Here is a 21,702-nt window from a genome sequence, read left to right as displayed (position 1 = left end):
GGAAATAGATGAGCTCTCCTTAGTAAACTGCGGGTGAGGGGAGCAATAGAGGGTAGGGGATTGGGGATGAGAACTTGAGGGAACAGGATGGTCCAGTTCAGGGAGGATGGAGTGGGAGAGCAATGAAAGAGATATCTTGATAGAGGGAGACATTATAGGTTTAGGGATAAACCAGGTGATAGGGAAAAAATCCCAGAAATCCACAAGGATGATTCCAGATTAGACTACTATGGAAAGGGTGCCTAAACTGCCTACCCCAGTAATCAGATTGATGAATACCCTAACTGTCATCATAGAGGCCTCATCCAGTAACTGGTGGAAGCAGATGCAGAGATCAACAGCCACGCACTAGACTGAGATCTGGGAATCCAGTTGAGAAGAGTCAGGAGGGACAAAAACCAGCAAAGAGAGTCAAAATCATTATGGGGAAATCTACAGAGACAATGTATCCAAGTAGTGGGAACTCATGAACTTTAGCCTGACAGTTGTGGAGCCTGAATGAGACCAGACTAAGTCCTCTGCATATGGGAGAGAGTTGTGTAACTTGAACTGTCTGAAGGGCCCCTGGCAGTGGGAACAGGATCTACCCCTTGTGCATGAGCTGGCTTTTTGGAACCCATTGCCTATGGTGGGATGCCTTGCTCGGCCTTGATGTATGGTGTGGTGCTTGTTCCTGCCTCACCTGAATGTACCAGGCTTTGCTTTTAAAATTCTTTAATTAAATTTTTTTGAGAATTTCTTATCCTGCATATTTACCCATCAATATACCTACTCAAATTCTTCCCACATCCAACTCTCACTCGTTCTCAAATTCTAGCTTTTTTAACTTTAACTAATAGTTTTTCTGTCTCTCTCTGTCTCTGTCTCTGTTTTTGTCTCTGTCTCTGTCTCCCTCTCCCTCTCCCTCTCCCTCTCCCTCTCCCTCTCCCTCTCCCTCTCCCTCTCTCTCTCTCTCTCTCTCTCTCTCTCTCTCTCTCTCTCTCTCTCTCTCTCTCTCTCTCTGTGTGTGTGTGTGTGTGTGTGTAACATTGAGCTTAGTTGGCAGTGAAAGAAAGGCATGCCCTTGAGGATCCAGAGAGCAGAAGGATATGGTGTGGTAGTAAATAGACCCACTGGTTGTTTTAGGGAGGTCACAGATGTGCTGGGAATACCTTTGTGATGGGAAAGGGTAGGTCTCTATGGTAGGTGGGGTAGATCAGCTCTGGAAGAGCTAAATGGTAAATACAGGACTTCAAAATGTGTTTTTATCATTGTTCAAAGAATAATCTTAGGTAGTACAGTATTAGTTCTTTAATTTGGGGGGCGTCTATCAGAGACCTTTATGTATGATATACTGTACTTCTAACCTATGGTTTGACCACATTTTGTTAATTCAATTTAATGCCTGTGTTCATTATTCACCGAAACTTATGACATGTCTTGACTAATTATATTTTAGTTTTCTTATCTAAATTTCCTATAAATTATTTAATAATTTAAGCAAAGTCAGGAAAAGGGTTTACAATACAGAGCATAATACAATAAGGCTGAAAACTTACATTTCTATGTTAAAACACAAATTCCTACTAAGTAAATTTTCTTTTTTGATTCCATTTTTCTTCTCTACTCTTTTGACAAACAGTTTCATATACCCCAAGCATAACACAAACCTTTGATTCTCTGGCCCTATCGTCTTGCCTATCATAAAATGGTAGGGATGAGCACAGGGCTTCAGACACACAAAAAATACTCTATCAAATAAGCTGTACCCAGGACAATAAATCATACTTCAGTGCTTTCAATGCAATTTTGGTCTTTATTTCATCTCAGACATTGCATCATGATTTGTTTTCACTAAGGCTCTTGCTTTTGAGCTCATGATATAGCAGGAAGATATGCAAATTATGTTCCCCTCTGCTCATGAAAACCAGCCCTGACCCTACAGCTCTGACAGAGGTACCAGCTCTGTACTCACTGGTCTTCCCATTTATTGATCATCGCTGAACACAGAACATCTAACATGGAGTTGAGACTGAGCTGGGTTTTCCTTGTTGCTCTTTTAAAAGGTAACTTATTGATAAGGAAAGATACTCAGTGCTTGAGTGGACATGAGTGAGAGGGACAGTGGACATTTGTGAGTGTTTACTGACAGGATTCTCTACTTTTGCAGGTGTCCAGTCTGAGGTGCAGCTGGTGGAGTCAGGGGGAGGCTTGGTGCAGCCTGGAGGTTCCATAAAACTCTCCTGTGCAACTTCTGGATTCACTTTTGCTGACTACTGGATGCACTGGTTCCGTCAGGCTCCAGGGAAGGGCTTGGAGTGGGTTGGTATAATTAAACACAAACCAGATAACTATGCAACAACCTACGCAGAGTCTGTGAAAGGCAGATTCACCATCTCAAGAGATGATTCCAAAAGCAGCATCTATCTGCAAATGAACAGTTTAAAAGTCGAAGACACCGCCATTTATTACTGTGGTAGTAACACAGTGAGAGACCTTCAGTGTGAACCCTGACACAAACCTCCCTGCAGCGGTGCTCAGAACCAGCAGGGGGCGCAGAGAGCACATGAAGAAAAGGGACAGTGCAGGAACAGGTTAAGACATAACTGAACTGTGCTTTATGTGGTCAGAGTTGTCACCTCATATACTGATTTCTCAGAATGTCCTCCATTTTTATGTTCTGTGAAGTCTGTGATAATTGAATTCTCGTTTGTCACAATTTAGGGTATATATATATATATATATATATATATATATATATATATATATATATATATATTACAGTGTAACATAAATTACATGTAAAAAAATCACCTCTGATAGCAGAAATGTTTCTGATGATGTCAAAGAATCAAATATTAAGAAAGGTCTCCAGTATTCCTGATGATTTTCGCTAATGAGTTTCAAAGCAAAGCCTTATAAGTATTCTGATTAGGACAGTGTTTGAGATTAGTTGAATCATGAGGGATATGAGGTCATACTCAGTAACCTACATCCCTAATAGGTTTCAAGTCTTTCTGCTTCCATAAGAACTATGCACAGATATGCCCTGTTTTTATTTCTAGCTGATTCAGTTGCTTAATCTATAACTTTCATCATCATATCTCCCACTACATATTGTTCACCTAACTTCTTCTCTTTGTTCTTAAACAGACATGACCAACTTACTTTAAGCTCTGCTGAGACCTAGGCTGTAACTCTGTGGGGACTTGGGGAAGGTTGTTAGTGTATAAAAAATTAAAATATTAAAGGAACATGACTGGTCCCAGGTATGGTGGAGAAGAAATTTTATTATGGGTATGTGGGAGAGCAAAGCCAGAGGCTGGAGATATGTGAGAGTACAGAATGGACTTACGTGAGGAGTGGGGGAGGGAGAGGAAAGGACAGAGTAGAACAAGATGAAGCAGGCAAGAAGCCAAAAAGAGAGATGAAAATGAATAGGTAACTAAAATAATTGGATTACATATGGAAGAGCAACTTTTCAAGGTGTGTCCAACCTCTGGAGGCCAGCCAGGAGAGCCCTTTAACAGGTATGAACTGAGGGATGCAGGGAGCATCTGGCAACTACTTTCTGCTTTAATATTTTAAAATAGGCATCTCAACCATTTTTCCAGGTTTGAAACTTAACATCCCAGCCTTTCTGTTCAATGCTCATCATCTTCTTTGACATAGATTGGTGCTGCCAGAAGCAGACATGTCTCATAGTAACAAAAAGAGAGTCTATGATTAAAATGTCTTAAATGACATATTCTATAGACCTCTGAGGTGTTTGAAGACACCTTCTCTTTTTAAAAAACGTATCTGTTTGACTTTGAAAGCATACCTAATATGACTACAAGACAAGAAAAGAAGATATATATATATATATATATATATATATATGTATGTATATATATATGTATGTATATATATATATATGTTATTGAGTTTACTCTGAAAAAAAGATACAGATAGGATAAGATAAAAGGATAGATTATTGAATCTAGTCTGAAAAAAATATAGATATAAGATAAAATGGAAGATTATTGAATCTACTATTAAAAAGCAACTACTAGTTTTAATATTTACATTGGTTTGGAATTTTGTATATTGTATATAAATTTTGTATATTGATACAAAGTTAAGATTAATTTTGTTAGAAAATACTGTAAATTCAATTCTAATCTTGTTCAAAATATTGTACCTATATAGTTTATTTAACAATGTAATGCAAATTGTTAGTCCTTGAAAGTCATTATTACCAAGTAATTATGATATAAAGAAATGAAAATTAGTAGTCAGTGAATTCCCTAATTGTCACCACAGAGCTTTTCTCCAGTTACTGAGGGAAACAGATGCAGAGACCAACAGCCAAAAACAAGACAGAGATCCAAAAGTCCAATCAAAGAGATAGGAGGGCTTCTATGAACAAGTGCATCAAGATCATGATCAGGAAACCCACAGAGATGACAAGACCAAAGTAGCGTGAACTCATGAAAGTTGGATCAACAACTGTGGAACCTTCATGGGACAGGGCTTGCCCCACTGCATGGTGAGCCAGCTGTGTAGCCTGATCTGTTTGGGAAGTCCACTGGCAGTAGGATCAGAATCCATTCCTAGATCATGAATGGGCTTTTTGGAGCCCACTTCCTGTGATGGGACACCTGGAGCAGCCTTGAGGAATGGGGAGGGACTTGGACTTGCATCTACTGAATGTGCCTCCCCATGGGAGGCCTTGCCTTCTTGTGGGGAAGACTGGGGGTTGGGTTGGGAGAGGGAGGCTAGTGGGGAGGAGGGGAAAGGGGAATCTTTGATTGGTAAAAAAATAAAGTCTATAAAGAGACAGTAAGAGTAATACAAAAATAAGTTATATAAAAATGGAAATCACACAGAGATTCTGGTTTATATTGTCTTTGATATTTTTAACTGCAGAAAGACATTTGATTGTAGAGTGCATCCATATAGGAACCAAAACTACAGGGAGAAACCCTGTCTCGAAAAAAACAAAAAAAAAGACATCTTGATTGTAAAGGGTGCTGGGTTAAACAAATATATGTATATGTATATGTATACCATATATATATATATATATATACATACACACATATATATGTATATATATATGGTATATTGACTTCAAAATTAATGTCTAAGGATGTGTTGCTTTGGAAAAGAGGTTCTACTTTTGTTTCCCCATAAGATAAGAACACTTGGCTTGCTTACAGGCTAATGAGTTTGACCAGCCAAGACCCCCTGAAAGGTCTCTGAGAGCCCAGATCATCCAACATCTATAATCAGCTTCAAAGAAACTGGCTGATATGATCCAGGCTTCATAGACTCTACAGCTAAGATTTAACTATAATTATTTTTAGGCTCCTTAAGACTACCCATGACCCCAATCAGCAGGAAGTAGTATGTATGAAAAGCTACTCCCAAATTCCCAAAATATTGCTCATAAATTTTTATTTTTATTTAAAGAGGGTTGATTATAAATGCAATCTCTTTCTGAAGAAGAAAAGGGGATAGTATTGATATGCTAGGAGGAAAGGGAAGAGTATTGAATCTACTTTTAAAGAGAAACAACTTGTTTAAATGTTTCACATTGCATAGATTTTAGATTATTACAAATTTAAAATTAATTTTCTTATACTTTGTGCATATTTCTACTCTTGCTTAAGGTTTTATGTTTATGCAGCACAATTAAAAGTATAATACATAATTAAGAAATACAGACTAATAGTCATCTAGGATAATGAAACTTATAGTCATGTTAGTTAAGTTTTTAGGTATATAAACGTATATTTCAATTAGGTACGTAATCTTCAAACACTTCAAAGACTTACAGAATATGGCATTTAAAATGTTTTAAAACTTAGACTTTCTGGACAATGAGACATATCTGTTCCTGGCAGCACCAATTTACCTCAAGAGGAAGACGGTCATTGAAGACACTCCATATGGAGTTTATCTTCTGGGCAATAAATGACCTGGTGAGCAAAGAACTTCTCTTGCCTGGATTTCTTGACAGTATGTTACATAAACTGGACATGCAGTACTCTTAGAAAAATAACCACTGAATTTTACCAAAACAAGGTGAGATGGTCCTTCATGTTATTACTTCTCAGAGGAGACTGCCAGATATTCCACAGGACACAGGGAGAAGCAACTTAAATCTCTAAGCTTATAAGCTTAAGATGATTGCCCCAATGTTGCAGAGGAACTTTGGGTGGCTGTACAGGCAGCCAGCTGTCTCTGTCATTCTAGACTTGGAAGTTGCTTACAATGTATTTCCTGTTTACTTAGGTAATATTATATACTTCTGGGCCTTTGATATAGTTGAAGACCAGATAGTTATAATTTTCTTTGGTTATGATAAAAGATAAATTCGATATAAAACTTAAGACATACAAATATAGGATAGATGGAATATTTTCTTTAATTTTGCCAAATTCAAATAAACTAGACATTATAAGTGCAATTCCTCCTTATTAACTATTCTAATGTATGTAATTTTGCTATGCTAAAGTTAAAACCTTACTTTTTGATTCTATAGAAAAGGAGAAGTTCTGTTGAATGTCTTTCTGTGCACTGTGAATATATATTCTCATTGGTTAATAAATAAGCTGCTTTGGCCTATGACACAGCAGCTGAGAGACAGGCAGGAAATCCAAGGAGAGAGACAGGGAAGAGAAAGGCATTGTGGGAGGGACATGAGACTGCCATCTGCCATCCTAGAAGCAACGTGTAATGGGATACAGGTTAAACCATAGAACACATGGTGATACATAGATTAATAGTTATGGGTTGAGTTAAATCATAAGAGTTAGCTAGCAAGAAGCCTGCCATAGGTCATTGGGTTGATAATTAATATTAGACCTCTGAATGCTTATTTTATAAATGGCTGAGGGACCTCAGGGCTCAGCAGGACTGGAGGAATGTGGGACCACTGGGTGAGTGGGTCGGTGAGACCTGAGAAAATTTATGGCTACAGGTTTGTTTTGTTCTCTGATCTTCAAGCATACTTTATTAGGGTATACAATATATCACTACATTTTTTTTGTAGTGCTGGGATTAAAGGCGTGTGACACTGCCTGTCATTTGAATCTTTTTTTTTCTCCTTTTATTTTATTTTACAATACCATTCAGTTCTACATATCAGCCACGGGTTCTCCTGTTCCCCACCCTCTAGCTCCCTCCCCTTACCCCCAGCCCACCTCCAATTTCCACCTCCTCCAGGGCAAACCCTCCCCAGAGGACTGTGATCAATCTGGTAGACTCAGTCCAGGCAGGTCCAGTCCCCTCCTCCCAGACTGAGCCAAGTGTCCCTGCATAAGCTCCAGGTTTCAAACAGACAACTCATGCAATGAGCACAGGACCCGGTACCACTGCCTAGTTGCCTCCCAAACTGATCAAGCCATTCAACTGTCTCACCGATTCAGAGGGCCTGATCCACCTGGGGGCCCCTCAGCCTTTGGTTCATAGTTCAAGTGTTTCCATTCATTTGGCTATTTTTTTTTCAATAATTGAGTAAAACCGAAATTTATTATAAGCCACAGTCGTCCTAGGGACCTCCATGCTATATATATAGTCTCCATGGTTCTATGGGTTGTGGTCTGATTATTCTTTATTTTATATCTAGAATCCACTTATGAGTGAGTACATACCATGACTGTCTTTCTGGGTTTGGGTTACCTCACTCAGGATGATTTTTTCTAGTTCCATCCATTTGCCTGCAAATTTCATGCTTTCATTGTTTTTCTCTGCTGAGTAGTACTCCATTGTGTATATGTATCACATTTTTTTCATCCATTCTTCCATTGACAGGCATCTAAGTTGTTTCCAGGTTCTGGCTATTACAAATAGTGCCGCTATAAACATAGCTGAGCATGTATCTTTATGGTATGAATCAGCATTCTTTGGGTATATGCCCAAGAGTGGGATGGCTGGGTCTTGAGGTAGTTCGATTCCTAATTTTCTGAGAAACCGCCATACTGATTTCCACAGTGTTTGTACAAGTTTATATTCTCTCCAAGAGTAGAGGAGTGATTCCTTTGCCCCACATCCTCTCCAACAAAGAATGTCATCGGTGTTTTTGATCATAGCCATTCTGACAGGTGTAAGGTGGTATTATAGATTCGTTTTGATTTGCATTTCTCTGATGATTAAGGATGTTGAGCATTCCTTTAAATGTCTTTCAGCCATTTGTGATTCTTGTTTTGTGAATTCTCTCTTTAGCTCTTTATCCCATTTTTTAATTGGGCTGTTCAGTATTTTGATGTCTAGTTTCTTGAGTTCTTTATATACTGTGGAGATCAATCCTCTGTCAGATGTGGGGTTGATGAAGAACTTTTCCCATTCTGTTGGCTGTCTTTTTGTCTTATTGACTGTGTCTTTTGCCCTGCAAAAGCTTCTCAATTTCGAGAGGTCCAATATATTAATTGTTTTGCTCAGGGTCTGTGCTATTGGTGTTTTAATTAGGAAATGGCCTCCGGTGCCAATGCGCTCAAGAGTGCTTCCTACTTTCTTTTCTATTAAGTTTAGTGTAACTGGATTTATGTTCATGTCTTTGATCCACTTGGACTTGAGTTTTGTGCATGGTGACAGATATGGATCTATTTGTAATCTTTTACATATTGACATCCAGTTATGCCAGCACAATTTGTTGAAGATACTTTTTTTTCCATTGTATAGTTTAGGCTCCTTTGTCAAAAACCAGGTGTTGATATGTGCATGGATTAATGTCAGGGTCTTTGATTCGATTCCATTGGTCCTTATGTCAGATTTTATACCAGTACCAAGCTGTTTTTATTACTATAGCTCTATATTAGAGTTTGAGGTCAGGGATGGTGATGCCTTCAAAGATTGTTTTATTGTATAGGATTCTTTTAGCTATCCTGGGTCTTTTGTTTTTCCATATGAAATTGAGTATTTTTCTTTCCAAGTCTGTGAAGAATTGTGTTGGTATTTTAATGGGGATTGCACTGAATCTGTAGATTGCTTTTGGTAAGATTGCCATTTTTACTATGTTAATCCTACCTATCCATGAGCATAGGAGATCCTTCCATTTTCTAATATCTTCTTCAATTTCCTTCTTTGGAGATTTAAAGTTCTTATCAAAAAGGTCCTTCACTTGTTTAGTTAGTGTTCTCTCAAGTTATTTTATATTATTTGTGGCTATTGTAAAGGGTTATGTTTCTCTGATGTCTTTCTCAACCCTTTTATTATTTGTGTATAGGAGGGCTACTGATTTTTTTGAGTTGATCTTGTATCCTGCCATTTTACTAAAGGAGTTTCTCAGCTGTAGGAGTTCCCTGGTAGAGTTTTTGGGGTCACTTATGTATACCATCATATCGTCTGCAAATAGTGAAAGTTTGACTTCTTTCTTGCCAATTTGCTGGCTGCCACCAGGCCTGTATGTCCCTGCTGGCCACCACTGCCAGGACTGTCTCTCATTTGAATCTTATAAAAAACCCAAAACTAGATATCAGGGTGATGGTTAAAAGATCAGAGAAGCAGAGCAAGGCACAGCCACCACCTATTTCCTTGACAACTCCATGAATCCTCAGACTGAAATCCTCTGAGTCCTCACCCAAAGAGTCTAAGCTCAACTGCCTAAGTTCCTGTTTCTTTGTGCCTTATATATACTTTTTTCTGCCCTGCCATGACTTCCTGTGATTAAAGGCATGTGTTGTTCCCAGTACTGGGATTAAAGATGTGTGCCAACACTGCCTGACACTGCTTCCAGTGTGCCCTTGATCTCACAGAGATCCAGATGTGTCTCTGCCTCCCATGTGGTAGGATTAAGGGTGTGTGCCATCACTGTCTGGTCTCTATGTCTAATCTAGTGTATGGTGTTGTCCTTTGATCCTTAGGTAAGCTTTCTTAGGTTACACAATATGTCACCACAGCTGCCTGGCCCTGTTTCTTTCCTAGACTGAGTTAATCTCATGTAGCCCAGGGTGGCTCTAAACTCACAGAGATCCAGACAGATGTCTGCCTCCCAAGTGCTAGGATTAAAGGCATGTGCCACCACTGCCTGGCATCTATGTTTAATCCAGTGACTTGTTCTGTTTTCTGTTATTCAGGCATATTTTATTTGCATACACAATATATCACCACATTTTTTTAGTGCTGGCATTAAAGGTATGTGATTTTCCAAGCAAAGGCATGGGATCTCAAGTCCTGGGATTAAAGGCATGTGACTCCCGGGTATTGGGATGAAAGGTGTGTGCCAACATTGCCTGCCTCTATTTCTTTCCTAGACTGTGTCAATCTTATGTAGTCCAGAGGGGCTTTGATCTCAAAGAGATCCAGATCTCTGCCCCCCATGTGCTTAGGATTAAAGATGTGTGTCACCACTACCTGACTTCTATGTGTAATCTAGTGGTTAGCTCTGTCCTCTCCTCTAATCCTCAGGCAAGCTTTATTAGGGTACACAATATATCACTACAAGGGCTAGAAATTTATATTACATTGTTAGATGAGTTGTATAGGTATAATACCTTGAACAAGAGTAGAAATGTATGTATAGTATGTTATACCCCCCAAAAAAACTTAAATTTGTATTAATATACAAAAATCCATGATCAATTCAAAATATTTAAAACTAGCAAATGATTTTTTTATTGAAAATTAGATCCAACTGTCTCTAGTACCTAGGCTGTGAGGCACAATCCATGCCCCCCCTCCCATTACTGCTCCAGTTGCTAGCCAGCAGGCAAGACTCCTGTGGGGAGACCTCCCCACTAACACCCCCAAACAGACACTGTAATCTACAAGTCCCAATCTGTTACCCAAACCCAACCATCCCCCAAGACTTAAGAAGCTCCCTGAGCCACAAACACTGCCACAGCTGACTGGAGGAAGAGAATGGGTAGAAGCCAGTGCAAGAATAAATTCAACAACATAAAGAGCAATATGGCACTGCCAGAACCTATCGATGCTACAACATCAATACCTGTACATCACAACATAGAAGAAGCAAAAGAAAATGACCTTAAAAATGATTTTATGAAGATGACAGAGACTTTTAAATTGGAAATGAAAAATCCCCTTAAAGAAATGGAAAAAAAGGACAAACAAAAACTTGGAAGAAATCAATAAATCCCTTAAAGAAAGCCAAGAAAATGTAATCAAACAGGTGAAGGAAACAGTTCAAGACTTGAACATTGAAATAGAGGAAATAAAGAAGACACAAACTGAGAAAATGCTGAAAATGGAATGTCTGAGTAAATGAACAAGAATTGCAGATACAAACATATTCAGCAGAATACATGAGATGGAAGAGATAATCTCTGGTGTTGAAGACATAATTGTAGAAATAAATTAATCAGTCAAGCAAAGCAATAAAGCAACAAAGCCATAACACAAAAATGAATAGGAAATTTGGGACTCCATGAAAAGACCAAACCTAAAAATAATAGGAATAGAAGGAAACAAAAACCAGCTGAAATGTACAGAAAATATATTCAACAAAATCATAGAATAAATCTTTACCAACCTAAAGAATGAAATGCCTATAAAGATACAAGAAGCTTACAGAACATCAAATAGACTTGTAACATGAATCTTAAAACGGCTTATTAATGAAAACAAATCTAATTCCAGTTATTGGGGTGAATACTGGATGATCAGAGAAGCAGAACATGCCACAGCCAACTTCACCTCATCAGTTCCTCAGCTGATCTTGTTTCCTCAAATTGGAAGCTTCTGTGTCCTCATCTGAATGGATCTCAACTGAATTGCTGCTAAAAGCTAAAAGATTAACCAGCTCTAGTTCCTGATCATCACATCTTATATACCTTTCTGCTTCTTGCCATCACTTCCTGGGATGAAAGGCATGTGTCACCATGCCTGGCTATTTCCAGTATGGCTTTGAACTCACAGAGATCTGGATGGATCTTTGACTCCAGAATGCTAGGATTAAAGGTGTATGTGCTACCATTTTCTGGCCTCTGTGTTTATCTAGTGGCTGTTCTGTTCTCTGACGCCAGAAGACTAGACCCTTCAAAAATGTCCCCTCATCATATAATAATAAAACCACTAAACATACAAAATAAAGAAAGAATATTAAGAGCTGCAAAGGAAAAAGGCCAAGTAACTTATAAAAGCAGACCAAACAGAATAACACCTGACTTCTCCATAGAGACTCTGAAAGCCAGAAGGTCCTGGGTAGATATTGTGCAGACACTAAGAGTCCAAGGATGCCAGCCCAGACTACTATATCCAGAAAAAATTTTCAATCACTGTAGATGGAGTCAACAAGATATTCCATGACAAAACCAGATTTAAACAATACCTATCCACAAAACCAGCCATACAGAAAGCACTAAAGGAAAACTCAAACCCAAGGGAGTGAAACACACCCACAAAACACAGGCAGTGATAATCACAAACCAGCAAATACCAAAGAAGGGAAACACGCACACACTACCAGCAAAAAATAACAGGAATGAACAATCACTGGTCATTAATATCCCATAATATTGAAGGACTCAATTTGCCTATAAAAAGACACAGACTAACATAATGGATATGAAAACAGGATCCATCCTTCTGCAGTATAAAATAAACATGCCTCAACTTAAAAGGCAGACACCACCTCAGAGTAAAGGGTTGGAAAAATATTTCCCAATCAAAAAAATTTAAGAAGCAAACTCCTGTAGCTATCCTAATATCTAACAAAATAGGCTTTAAACTATATTTAATCAAAACTGATTGGGAAGGACATTACATATTCATCACAGGAAAAATCCATCAAGATTAAGTCTCAATTCTGAACATGTATGCCCAAATACAAGGGCACCCACATATGTAAAAGAAATATTACTAAAGCTTAAATCGCACATCAAACCCCACACACTAACAGTGGGAGACTTCAGCACTCCATTTTCACCAATAGACAGCCCTGCACCATAGAAACTTAACAGAAGAAGAGGGTAACTAACATGTTATGACTCAAATGGACTCAAGAGACATCTATAGAACATTCCACCCAAACACAAAAGAATATACCTTCTTCTCAGTACCCCATAGAACCTTCTCTAAAATTCACTACATACCAGGTCACAAAGCAATCTCAACAGATATAAAAAAATTTGGAATAGCCCCCTCTATCTTATCAGACCATCATGGATTAAAGTTAGAATTCAACAACAACACAAATTACAGAAATCCTACAAACTCAAGGACACTGAACAGTTGTCAACTGAATCACCACTGGCTGAAGGAACAAATAATGAAAGAAGTTAAAGACTTCTGAGAATTCAATAAAAATGAATGTACAATATACCCAAACTACAAGAAACAGAACTAATACTCTCCACTACTTGAGTGACCAATAATCTGAGACTAAATATTCCAGGAACCTAGGATAATTATAAATTTTACTGTTCTATAAAAAGAAGATCACAATAAAATTATTCACAATGATATTCTGCTACACTCAATATCAGTGTCTTGCTCAGCCATCATCAGAGAAACTTCCTCCTCCAACAGAATGAAACACATATAGAGACCCACATCAGGACAATATTCTGAGAGTGAGAGAACTTGGACACTCAGCACTATGTGAGATGTCTTCATCAGATCCCTCAGGGTTGTGGAACACTGAAGAAGAGGAAAGAAGAGTATAAGAGCCAGAAAGGACAGACACACCAAGGAAATATGGCCTCTATATCAAAAGGATAGTTGCACATATAAATTCAGAGAGACCGAGGAAAGATGCACAGGGCCTGCATGGGCCTGCACTAGATGAGGTTCTAGAGATGAAATGATAGGTGCAAATAGGCACCTATCCCTAACCCAATCCAATTGATAACCACCTGAAAATGAAAAAACAGTTTTCTCTAAGGGCATCTCCCTGAGGAAGCCACCTACTCTTAAGTGTAGGTTGCATGTCCTGCAGTAGATGGCCATCAGAAATCATATTCAAATGAATTTTGGAGGTTCCTTGTCTCAAAATAATGCATGGTTTTGGGTCATTTATTTGTTTATTTGATCATTTCTTATTTCATCCTACATTTCCCTTGAACATGTCCTATGGCTTCTAATTTTTTGTTCTTACGGGATTGCACAGTGTGCAAATCAGGAGGTCTCTGCATCTTCACCTGTGTCTTGTGACCTTTCTTTGGCTCTTTTCTTCTGTTTGTTTCTTTTGACTTGATTGGATATGTCAGTTTTTGTATAATCTCATTTTATTTTATTCATTAGAAGCCACTATGTTTTATAAGGAGAGACAGTGAGATGTAGCATGAATCTTAAATTGTCTTATTAGTAAGAACAAACCCAAAGCCAGGTATTGGGGTGAACGCTGGAAGACCAGAGAGACAGAACAAGCCACAGCCACCTCACCTTGGCAATTTCTCAGCTGATTCTGTTTACTCAGACTGGAAAAATCTGAGTCCTCATCCAGAATGAATCTCAGCTGAACTGATGCTAAAAGCTTAAAAGCTTAATCAGGCTAGTTCCTGGTCCTCACACCTTACATATCTTTCTGCTTTCTGCCATTATTTCCTGGGATTAAATGCATGAATCACTATGCCTGGCTGTTTCCAGTGTCTCTTTGAACTCACAGAGATTCGGATGGATCTCTGCTTTTGGAATGTTAGGATTAAAGCTGTGAGTGCCACCATTTTCTGGCCTCTATGTCTATCTGTTCTGTCCTCTGACCCCAGATAGGCTTATTAGGATGCATAATATATTCGGGGACACAATGTATCACCACAGTGAGATGTTATGAATGGGAAGAGAGGTCTTCCAGGTCTTGGGGGTAGAAGAGGAAGGAGAAACAGTAATTGTTAGGGTCCTGGAGAAGTCCCACAAAAGACAACCAGAAATATACAATTAGCAAGAGTGTCTAATTCACGAGGATACAAAAATTTCCAATGTGCTGGTGTCCTACATCTAGTCAGCACAAATGAAAGATGGCAAAGCCCGCATGAGAAGCTTGCAGGCTTCTTTTATACACAGCTACAGGAATCTTAAAGGAAGTAAAATCATTCTATCTATGACTTTCATTAGTGACAATGAAACTAATATATTTCTGATTGTTTAGGGATAGCAAGGGCAGAACTTTCCATTTGGGCCAGCTGCAATGAGTCTCAAGGTCTTGTCCTTATTTGGTGGGGGCTGGTATGTGCAGTTTAATAGGAAAATTGGCTGTCAGAGGCATCAGTGATGGATTGTCCTTTGTTCCTGGATCTCTCAGTAACTTTTCTGCTTAGAAACAAAAGCCATGAACGAGGTCTAGTGAGGCCTAATTCTTAACTGAATTATTAGGAGCCTGTTATGACATATGCCTGGCTTTCTCTGGAATCAGGATAAATAGTATGAGAAAAAAAATCTATATTCAATGGAAAAAAAGATTTGTCCATAGGTAGAAACTACAAGAAAGATGAGGACAGAGGGAAGGACTCTTATGGTGGCCAAACACTGACCCATGTTGCAAACTCCAAGAGGAGTCTCAGTCTGTACAGAGACCTGAGGCAGAAGAATGTCCTATTGATTTTAATCCTTAATCTCTGTGGTTGGGCTATCACACACCTGCTCCCATGATTCTGTCACATGTCTAACCTGGGTGGGTTTGAACCAGGACAGGATAAAAGATGAATGGGATCCCTAAGAAAGGTATGCAGAATTCCAAGCTGCTTCTCTCAGCATGGGTTTCCTCTATATTCCACAGACTGGATGGTTTAAGAGTAGGTGTGGACCTTGTCCAACAACAAAATGGCAGTGTGCCAATTTCCCTGAAAGAAGGAAACTGACCTCATGGGTGAGAAAAGGAAGAAAAGCAGGAGCAGTGTAGGCTTACTAATCTGAAAGACAGTGCTCAGGAAAGTAGTGTGAAAAGAAGGTTGGCACTGACCTGAGACAGCAATAGTACAGGAGCAGAATGGAGGTGGGGAGGGTGGACTAGGAAGTAGAAGTTGGTCATGCCAAGATATGTTTCCTGTGATCCCTGTAGTCCCTATTCTCTCTTATTCCATACTCACACTACAGGAAGTGAGATACAGTGATGGACACAGTGTAACAGACAAATGGACTAGTGTCCACCCTCCCCATTTATAAAGACAAGGCTGACTCCCCACATGCAAATGCATCTTCTAGCTCTAAGTTAAATCCCCTCCAGGACTGTGGGAGCTCACATCTCTCTCACAGGAGGCTGAACTCTGAGGAAGAGGAGGTGTAGCCTAGAAGATGACACTGTTGGTTCTTTTGTGTCTGGTGACAGCCCTTCCTGGTGAGTGTTACCATTTCATACATGTGTCCATGAGGGGTTGTGACAACCTGTGATTGACAGAATTGTCTCTTCTTGTCTGAAGGTATCCTGTCCCAGGTACAGCTTCAGGAGTCAGGGTCTGGCCTGGTGAAGCCTTCTCAATCACTGTCCCTCACCTGCTCTGTCACTGGTTACTCCATCACCAGTGGTTATGACTGGAGCTGGATCAGGCAGTCCCCAGGGAAGAAGCTGGAGTGGATGGGGTACATAAATAGTGCTGGTAGCACCGGCTACAACCCATCCCTGCAGAGCCGCATCTCCATCACCAGAGAAACATCCAAGAACCAGTTCTTCCTGCAGCTGAACTCTGTGACCACTGAGGACACAGCCACATATTACTGTGCAAGAGGCACAGTGAGGAGACTTCAGCATGAGCCCAGACACAAACCTCCCTGCAGAGGAGCCTTGGACCAGCAGGGGGGGGCGATGAGCCATAACTAAGCCCAGGAACTCAAACACTTCAGAGCTGGAAAGAAAAACTGGTTTTCTCTGTTTTTGCTTCTTACTCACTAAGGGCAAAGAGTCTTGGGAGCTTTTTTTCTCTCTGATCATGAAAAACTGTTTTTCTAAAGTCACATTTGCTTATTTTTCACTGTTACTATCAAGGTGCTGTATGTGGTTATATTTCTTGTCTTTTTAGTTGTGAATCTAGCCTTTATCAGCTGTGCCATCTCTGGTCTCAAGAATTTTTTTTTATTTAGTGAAAACAACATTTTGAAACTCAGCTGACCTAGGCATCATATTAGTTGACCCATTAAAAAGTGAATTCTACTTTGGATTCTCCATTCCTTCCACCCTCAGATACATCTGTGTGTCAGAGCACTTGTCCCAGAGTGTTGACTCAAAGCCATTTCTGTTATGCCTCAGGAATGTGTCATACAGTCAATGGGATCTACACATCACTACAGCTGTATTACCACCCTGTAATGCAGGGCAGGGATTTTATGAGGTCAACTGTGCATGGTTCTGGTCTAAGGACTTTGCTATAAGGTGGTTATGCACTGCCAAATTTGGGATTGTTGGTACAAAAATTACATAGTTTTGCATTTTGATAAAATACATGATATTAAACAAAAATACATGTATTTACACTGATAATTCCTATTTTTTAGAAGTGTCTGTGAAGAAATCACTTGAAACATAGGCAGTTCTGAAATGCTGCCATGTGCTTCCTCACAAACAAGCATATGTCTGTTTATATTTTACAATATGTGGTTTCCCCTTCCTGTTCAAAAAAACTTCTAGAGACCCTTGGATATGTCATAGTCTATGAGAATTTCTCTTTGCTTAATTTCTAATAAGCATATCATTATTTCCCTATGGTGCATCTCAGATATCCATTTGCCACCTGCCTTCAGGTGAAATAAACATAAACATAAGAATAAAACTTTCCATGTTTTCTACAAAGGTCTATAATCTTAAGACTTGGTGATGATGGGTTCAGTTGGAAATCACAGGGAAATTTAAATAATCTAAAATAATTTCAATTTATTTCCTATGATAGGAAATAGAAGCAAGATCTTTCCTGAATGAATGCTATTATTGCAGATAGATGAGAAAACAAGATGTGTCCTGTTTCCTGTTTCCAATGTGTTAATGCTCCAATAGAGTAGAGGTAATTAAATTTTTTCAATCATTGCATATTAGAAACTTGAATCCTCGTAACGATTAATTTGCAACCCAGTGTCCCATGTAATGATTTCTTTGAAGATGGTTCTTATACACTCAGCTTGTGAAAAACTCTAAGACCATTGTGTACATGTCAACTGATGTCATCTACTGTTTCTCTCCTAACTCTATTTCATTGGCAACAGATTTTTCCTTATCACAGTTTTCTGCTTTCTGGTGTTTCCTTGTTAATGTTGGCTTCATGCTTAATGCAATGGAACTCTTTGTTGCTTCTGAACCTAGGGAAATTGAAATGTTTTACCTGTGAATTAGAGAAGTATCAATGGGAGAAGTGATGGGTTTTTTTGTTAGTTCATTTGGGTTACAGATTTCAGTTATCTGTAAAATGAAAGAGAGTCTGCTAGTGCAGACCTGAACCTTGTCTAGCTTCTATTATATTAACAGGTTGTCTTAAGATAGTTTGGGAAGAGCTCCCAGCCTGCCCCCGACTTCCCTTCTGGTCCAGAGGTGAGTACCCAGGTCCAACCCGGACCCCATCACTGGGTACCAGCCACTCCAGGAAGACCTGCCCAACTTGGCACCAGGTTCTGGCCACCGGGCAGCTCCCCTTCTAGCCCCACCGGGAGGGATCCCCTTTTCCAAGCCCCCACCCCCGGCAGCCCCTGCAATCTCCGCGCCCTGCCCCCACGCCCATCTGCCCAAGACTCCAGCCACTTCCTGAGACTTAGAGACCGGCCCCCAGCTCCCAGCCTGCCCCCGACTTCCCTTCTGGACCAGAGGTGAGTACCTGGGTCCAACCCGGACCCCATCCCTGGGCACCAGCCACTCCGGGAAGACCTGCCCAACTTGGCACCAGGTTCTGGCCACCGGGCAGCTCCCCTTCTAGCCCCACCGGGAGGGATCCCCTTTTCCAAGCCCCCAGCAGCCCCTGCAATCTCCGCGCCCTGCCCCCACGCCCATCTGCCCGAGACTCCAGCCACTTCCTGAGACTTAGAGACTGGCCCCCAGCTCCCAGCCTGCCCCCGATTGCCATTCTGGACCAGAGCCTGCCCCCGACTTCCCTTCTGGACCAGAGAGTTGGACAAGAGAACTCCCTTTTGGACAAGAGAGAGAGTCTTCCTGAATCTGTCAGCTCTTCCTGAAACAAGTACACTGATAAGACCAAGAAGGAACCACAAGGAGATGGGCAGACGTCAAGGCAGAAGTACATACAGCAAAATGAAGAGCAATACAGCATCACCAGAACCTAGCCTGCCTCCAACATCTAGACCTGAACACCAAAAATTGGAAGAAGCAGAAGAAAGTAGCCTTATGAGTAACTTCATGAAGAAGGTAGAGGCTTGTGTAGAGGAAAAGACAAGAAAATTGGAAGAACGCTGTAAACAACTAGAGGAAAGGGCAAACAAATTAGAAGAAAACAATAAAGCCCTCCAAGAAAACAATAAAGTCCTGGAAGAAAACATTAGAGTCCTGGAAGAAAACAATAAAGCACTGAAAGAAAATCATGAAAAAGCAATGAAACAAACAAAGGAAACAGTCCAAGAACTGAAAAGGGAAATTGAAAAAATAAAGAAGACACAAACAGAGGGAATGCTGGAAATAGAAAACCTGAGTAAAAGATCAGGAACTTCGGATGCAAGTATAACCAACAGAATGCAAGAGGTGGAAGAGAGGATTTCTGGCATTGAAGATACAGTAGAAGAAATAGTTTCATCAGTCGAAGGAAACACTAAAGCCAACAAAGTCATGAACCAAAATGTCCAAGAAATCTGGGACACCATGAAAAGACCAAACCTACGAATTATAGGGATAGAAGAAGGTGAAGAATACCAACTCAAAGGCACAGAAAATATATTCAACAAAATTATAGAAGAAAACTTTCCCAACTTAAAGAAGGAAATGCCTATGAAGATACAAGAAGCCTATACAACACCAAACAGACTAGACCCCCCAAAAAGTCCCCTTGACACATAATAATTAAACAACTAAATGTACAGAATAAAGAAAGAATATTAAGAGCAGCCAAGAAAAAAGGCCAAGTGACCTATAAAGGTAAACCCATCAGAATAACACCCGATTTCTCAATGGAGACTTTGAAAGCCAGAAGGACCTGGACAGATGTAATGCAGACACTAAGAAACCATGGATGTCATCCCAGACTAATATACCCAGCAAAACTTTCAATCATCATAGACGGAAGGAACAAGACATTCGAAGACAAAGCCAGGTTTAAACAATACCTATCTACAAACCCAGCCCTACAGAAAGCACTAGAAGGAAAATTCCAACCGAAGGAAGTCAGATACACACTCGAAACCACAGGCAATAGATAAAGCCACAAGAGTAAACCCCAAAGAAGGGAAGTACACACACAATACCACCAAAAATAACAGGGATGAACAATCACTGGTTGTTAATATCCCTTAATATCAACGGACTTAATTCACCTATAAAAAGACATAGACTTACAGAATGGATACGAAAGCGGAACCCAACTTTCTGCTGCATACAAGAAACACATCTCAAATTCAAAGACAGACACTACCTAAGAATAAAAGGCTGGGAAAAGACTTTCCAATCAAATGGTCTTAAGAAACAAGCAGGGGTAGCCATCCTGATATCCAACAAAATAGACTTCAAACTAAAATCAATCAAAAGAGTTAAAGAAGGACATTACATAGTCATCACAGGAAAGATCCACCAAGATGAAGTTTCAATTCTGAACATTTATGCCCCAAACACAAGGGCACCCACATATGTAAAAGAAACATTACTAAAGCTTAAACCACATATAAAACCCCACACATTAATAGTGGGAGATCTCAACACCTCACTTTCACCACTGGACAGATCTCCCAAATCGAAACTTAACAGAGAAATAAAGGACTTAACTGATGTCATGACCCAATTGGACCTAATAGATATCTACAGAACATTCCATCCTAACAAGAAAGAATATACATTCTTCTCAGCACCCCATGGAACTTTCTCTAAAATCGACCACATACTTGGCCACAAAGCAAATCTCAACAGATACAAAACAATTAGAATAACCTCCTGTGTTCTATCAGACCACCATGGGTTAAAGTTAGATCTCAACAACAACAAAAACTACAGAAAACCTACAATCTCATGGAAACTGAATAATGCTCAACTAAATCACCAATGGGTTAAGGAAGAAATAAAGAGAGAAATTAAAGACTTCCTAGAGATCAATGAAAATGAAGACACCACATACCCAAACTTATGGGACACTATGAAAGCAGTGCTAAGAGGGAAATTCATAGCACTAAATGCCCACATAAAGAAGTTGGAGAAATCTCACACTAGTGACTTAACAGCACACCTGAAAGCTCTAGAAGAAGAAGAAGCAAAGTTTCCCAGGAAGAATAGATGCCAGGAAATTATCAAAGTGAGAGGTGAAATTAATAAATTAGAAACTAAGAGAATAATACAAAAAATTAATGAAACAAAGAGTTGGTTCTTTGAGAAAATCAACAAGATAGACAAGCCCTTATCCAAACTATCCAAAAGACAGAGAGAGAGAATCCAAATCAACAAAATCAGAAATGAAAAGGGGGACATAACAACAGACATTGAGGAAATCCAGAGAATTTTAAGGTCATATTTCAAAAACCTCTACTCCACAAAGCTGGAAAACCTAAAAGAAATGGACATTTTTCTGGATAAGTACCACATACCTAAGTTAAATCAAGACCAGATAAACTATTTAAATAGCCCAATAACCCCTAAGGAAATATAAACAGTCATTAAAAGTCTCCCAACCAAAAAAAAACCAGGACCAGATGGTTTCAGCGCAGAATTCTACCAGATCT

General features: G+C 39.6%; 1 pseudogene and 1 gene segment (V, D, J or C); both read left to right on the top strand.

Annotated features, from left to right (window-relative positions):
- Positions 1–1,941: 1,941 nt before the first annotated feature.
- On the top strand, positions 1,942–2,589 carry LOC114685199 (annotated as a pseudogene).
- A 13,518-nt stretch (positions 2,590–16,107) lies between these two features.
- LOC114685198 lies at positions 16,108–16,678 on the top strand. The segment is given in 2 exon segments: positions 16,108–16,198; positions 16,281–16,678. Coding segments are annotated over 2 exon segments (441 nt in total).
- The last annotated feature ends 5,024 nt before the right edge of the window (positions 16,679–21,702 follow it).

The sequence above is a fragment of the Peromyscus leucopus genome, chromosome 14, assembly GCF_004664715.2.
Source record: "Peromyscus leucopus breed LL Stock chromosome 14, UCI_PerLeu_2.1, whole genome shotgun sequence".
NCBI lineage: Eukaryota > Metazoa > Chordata > Mammalia > Rodentia > Cricetidae > Peromyscus > Peromyscus leucopus.
This window is presented reverse-complemented; position numbering and strand designations above follow the sequence as displayed.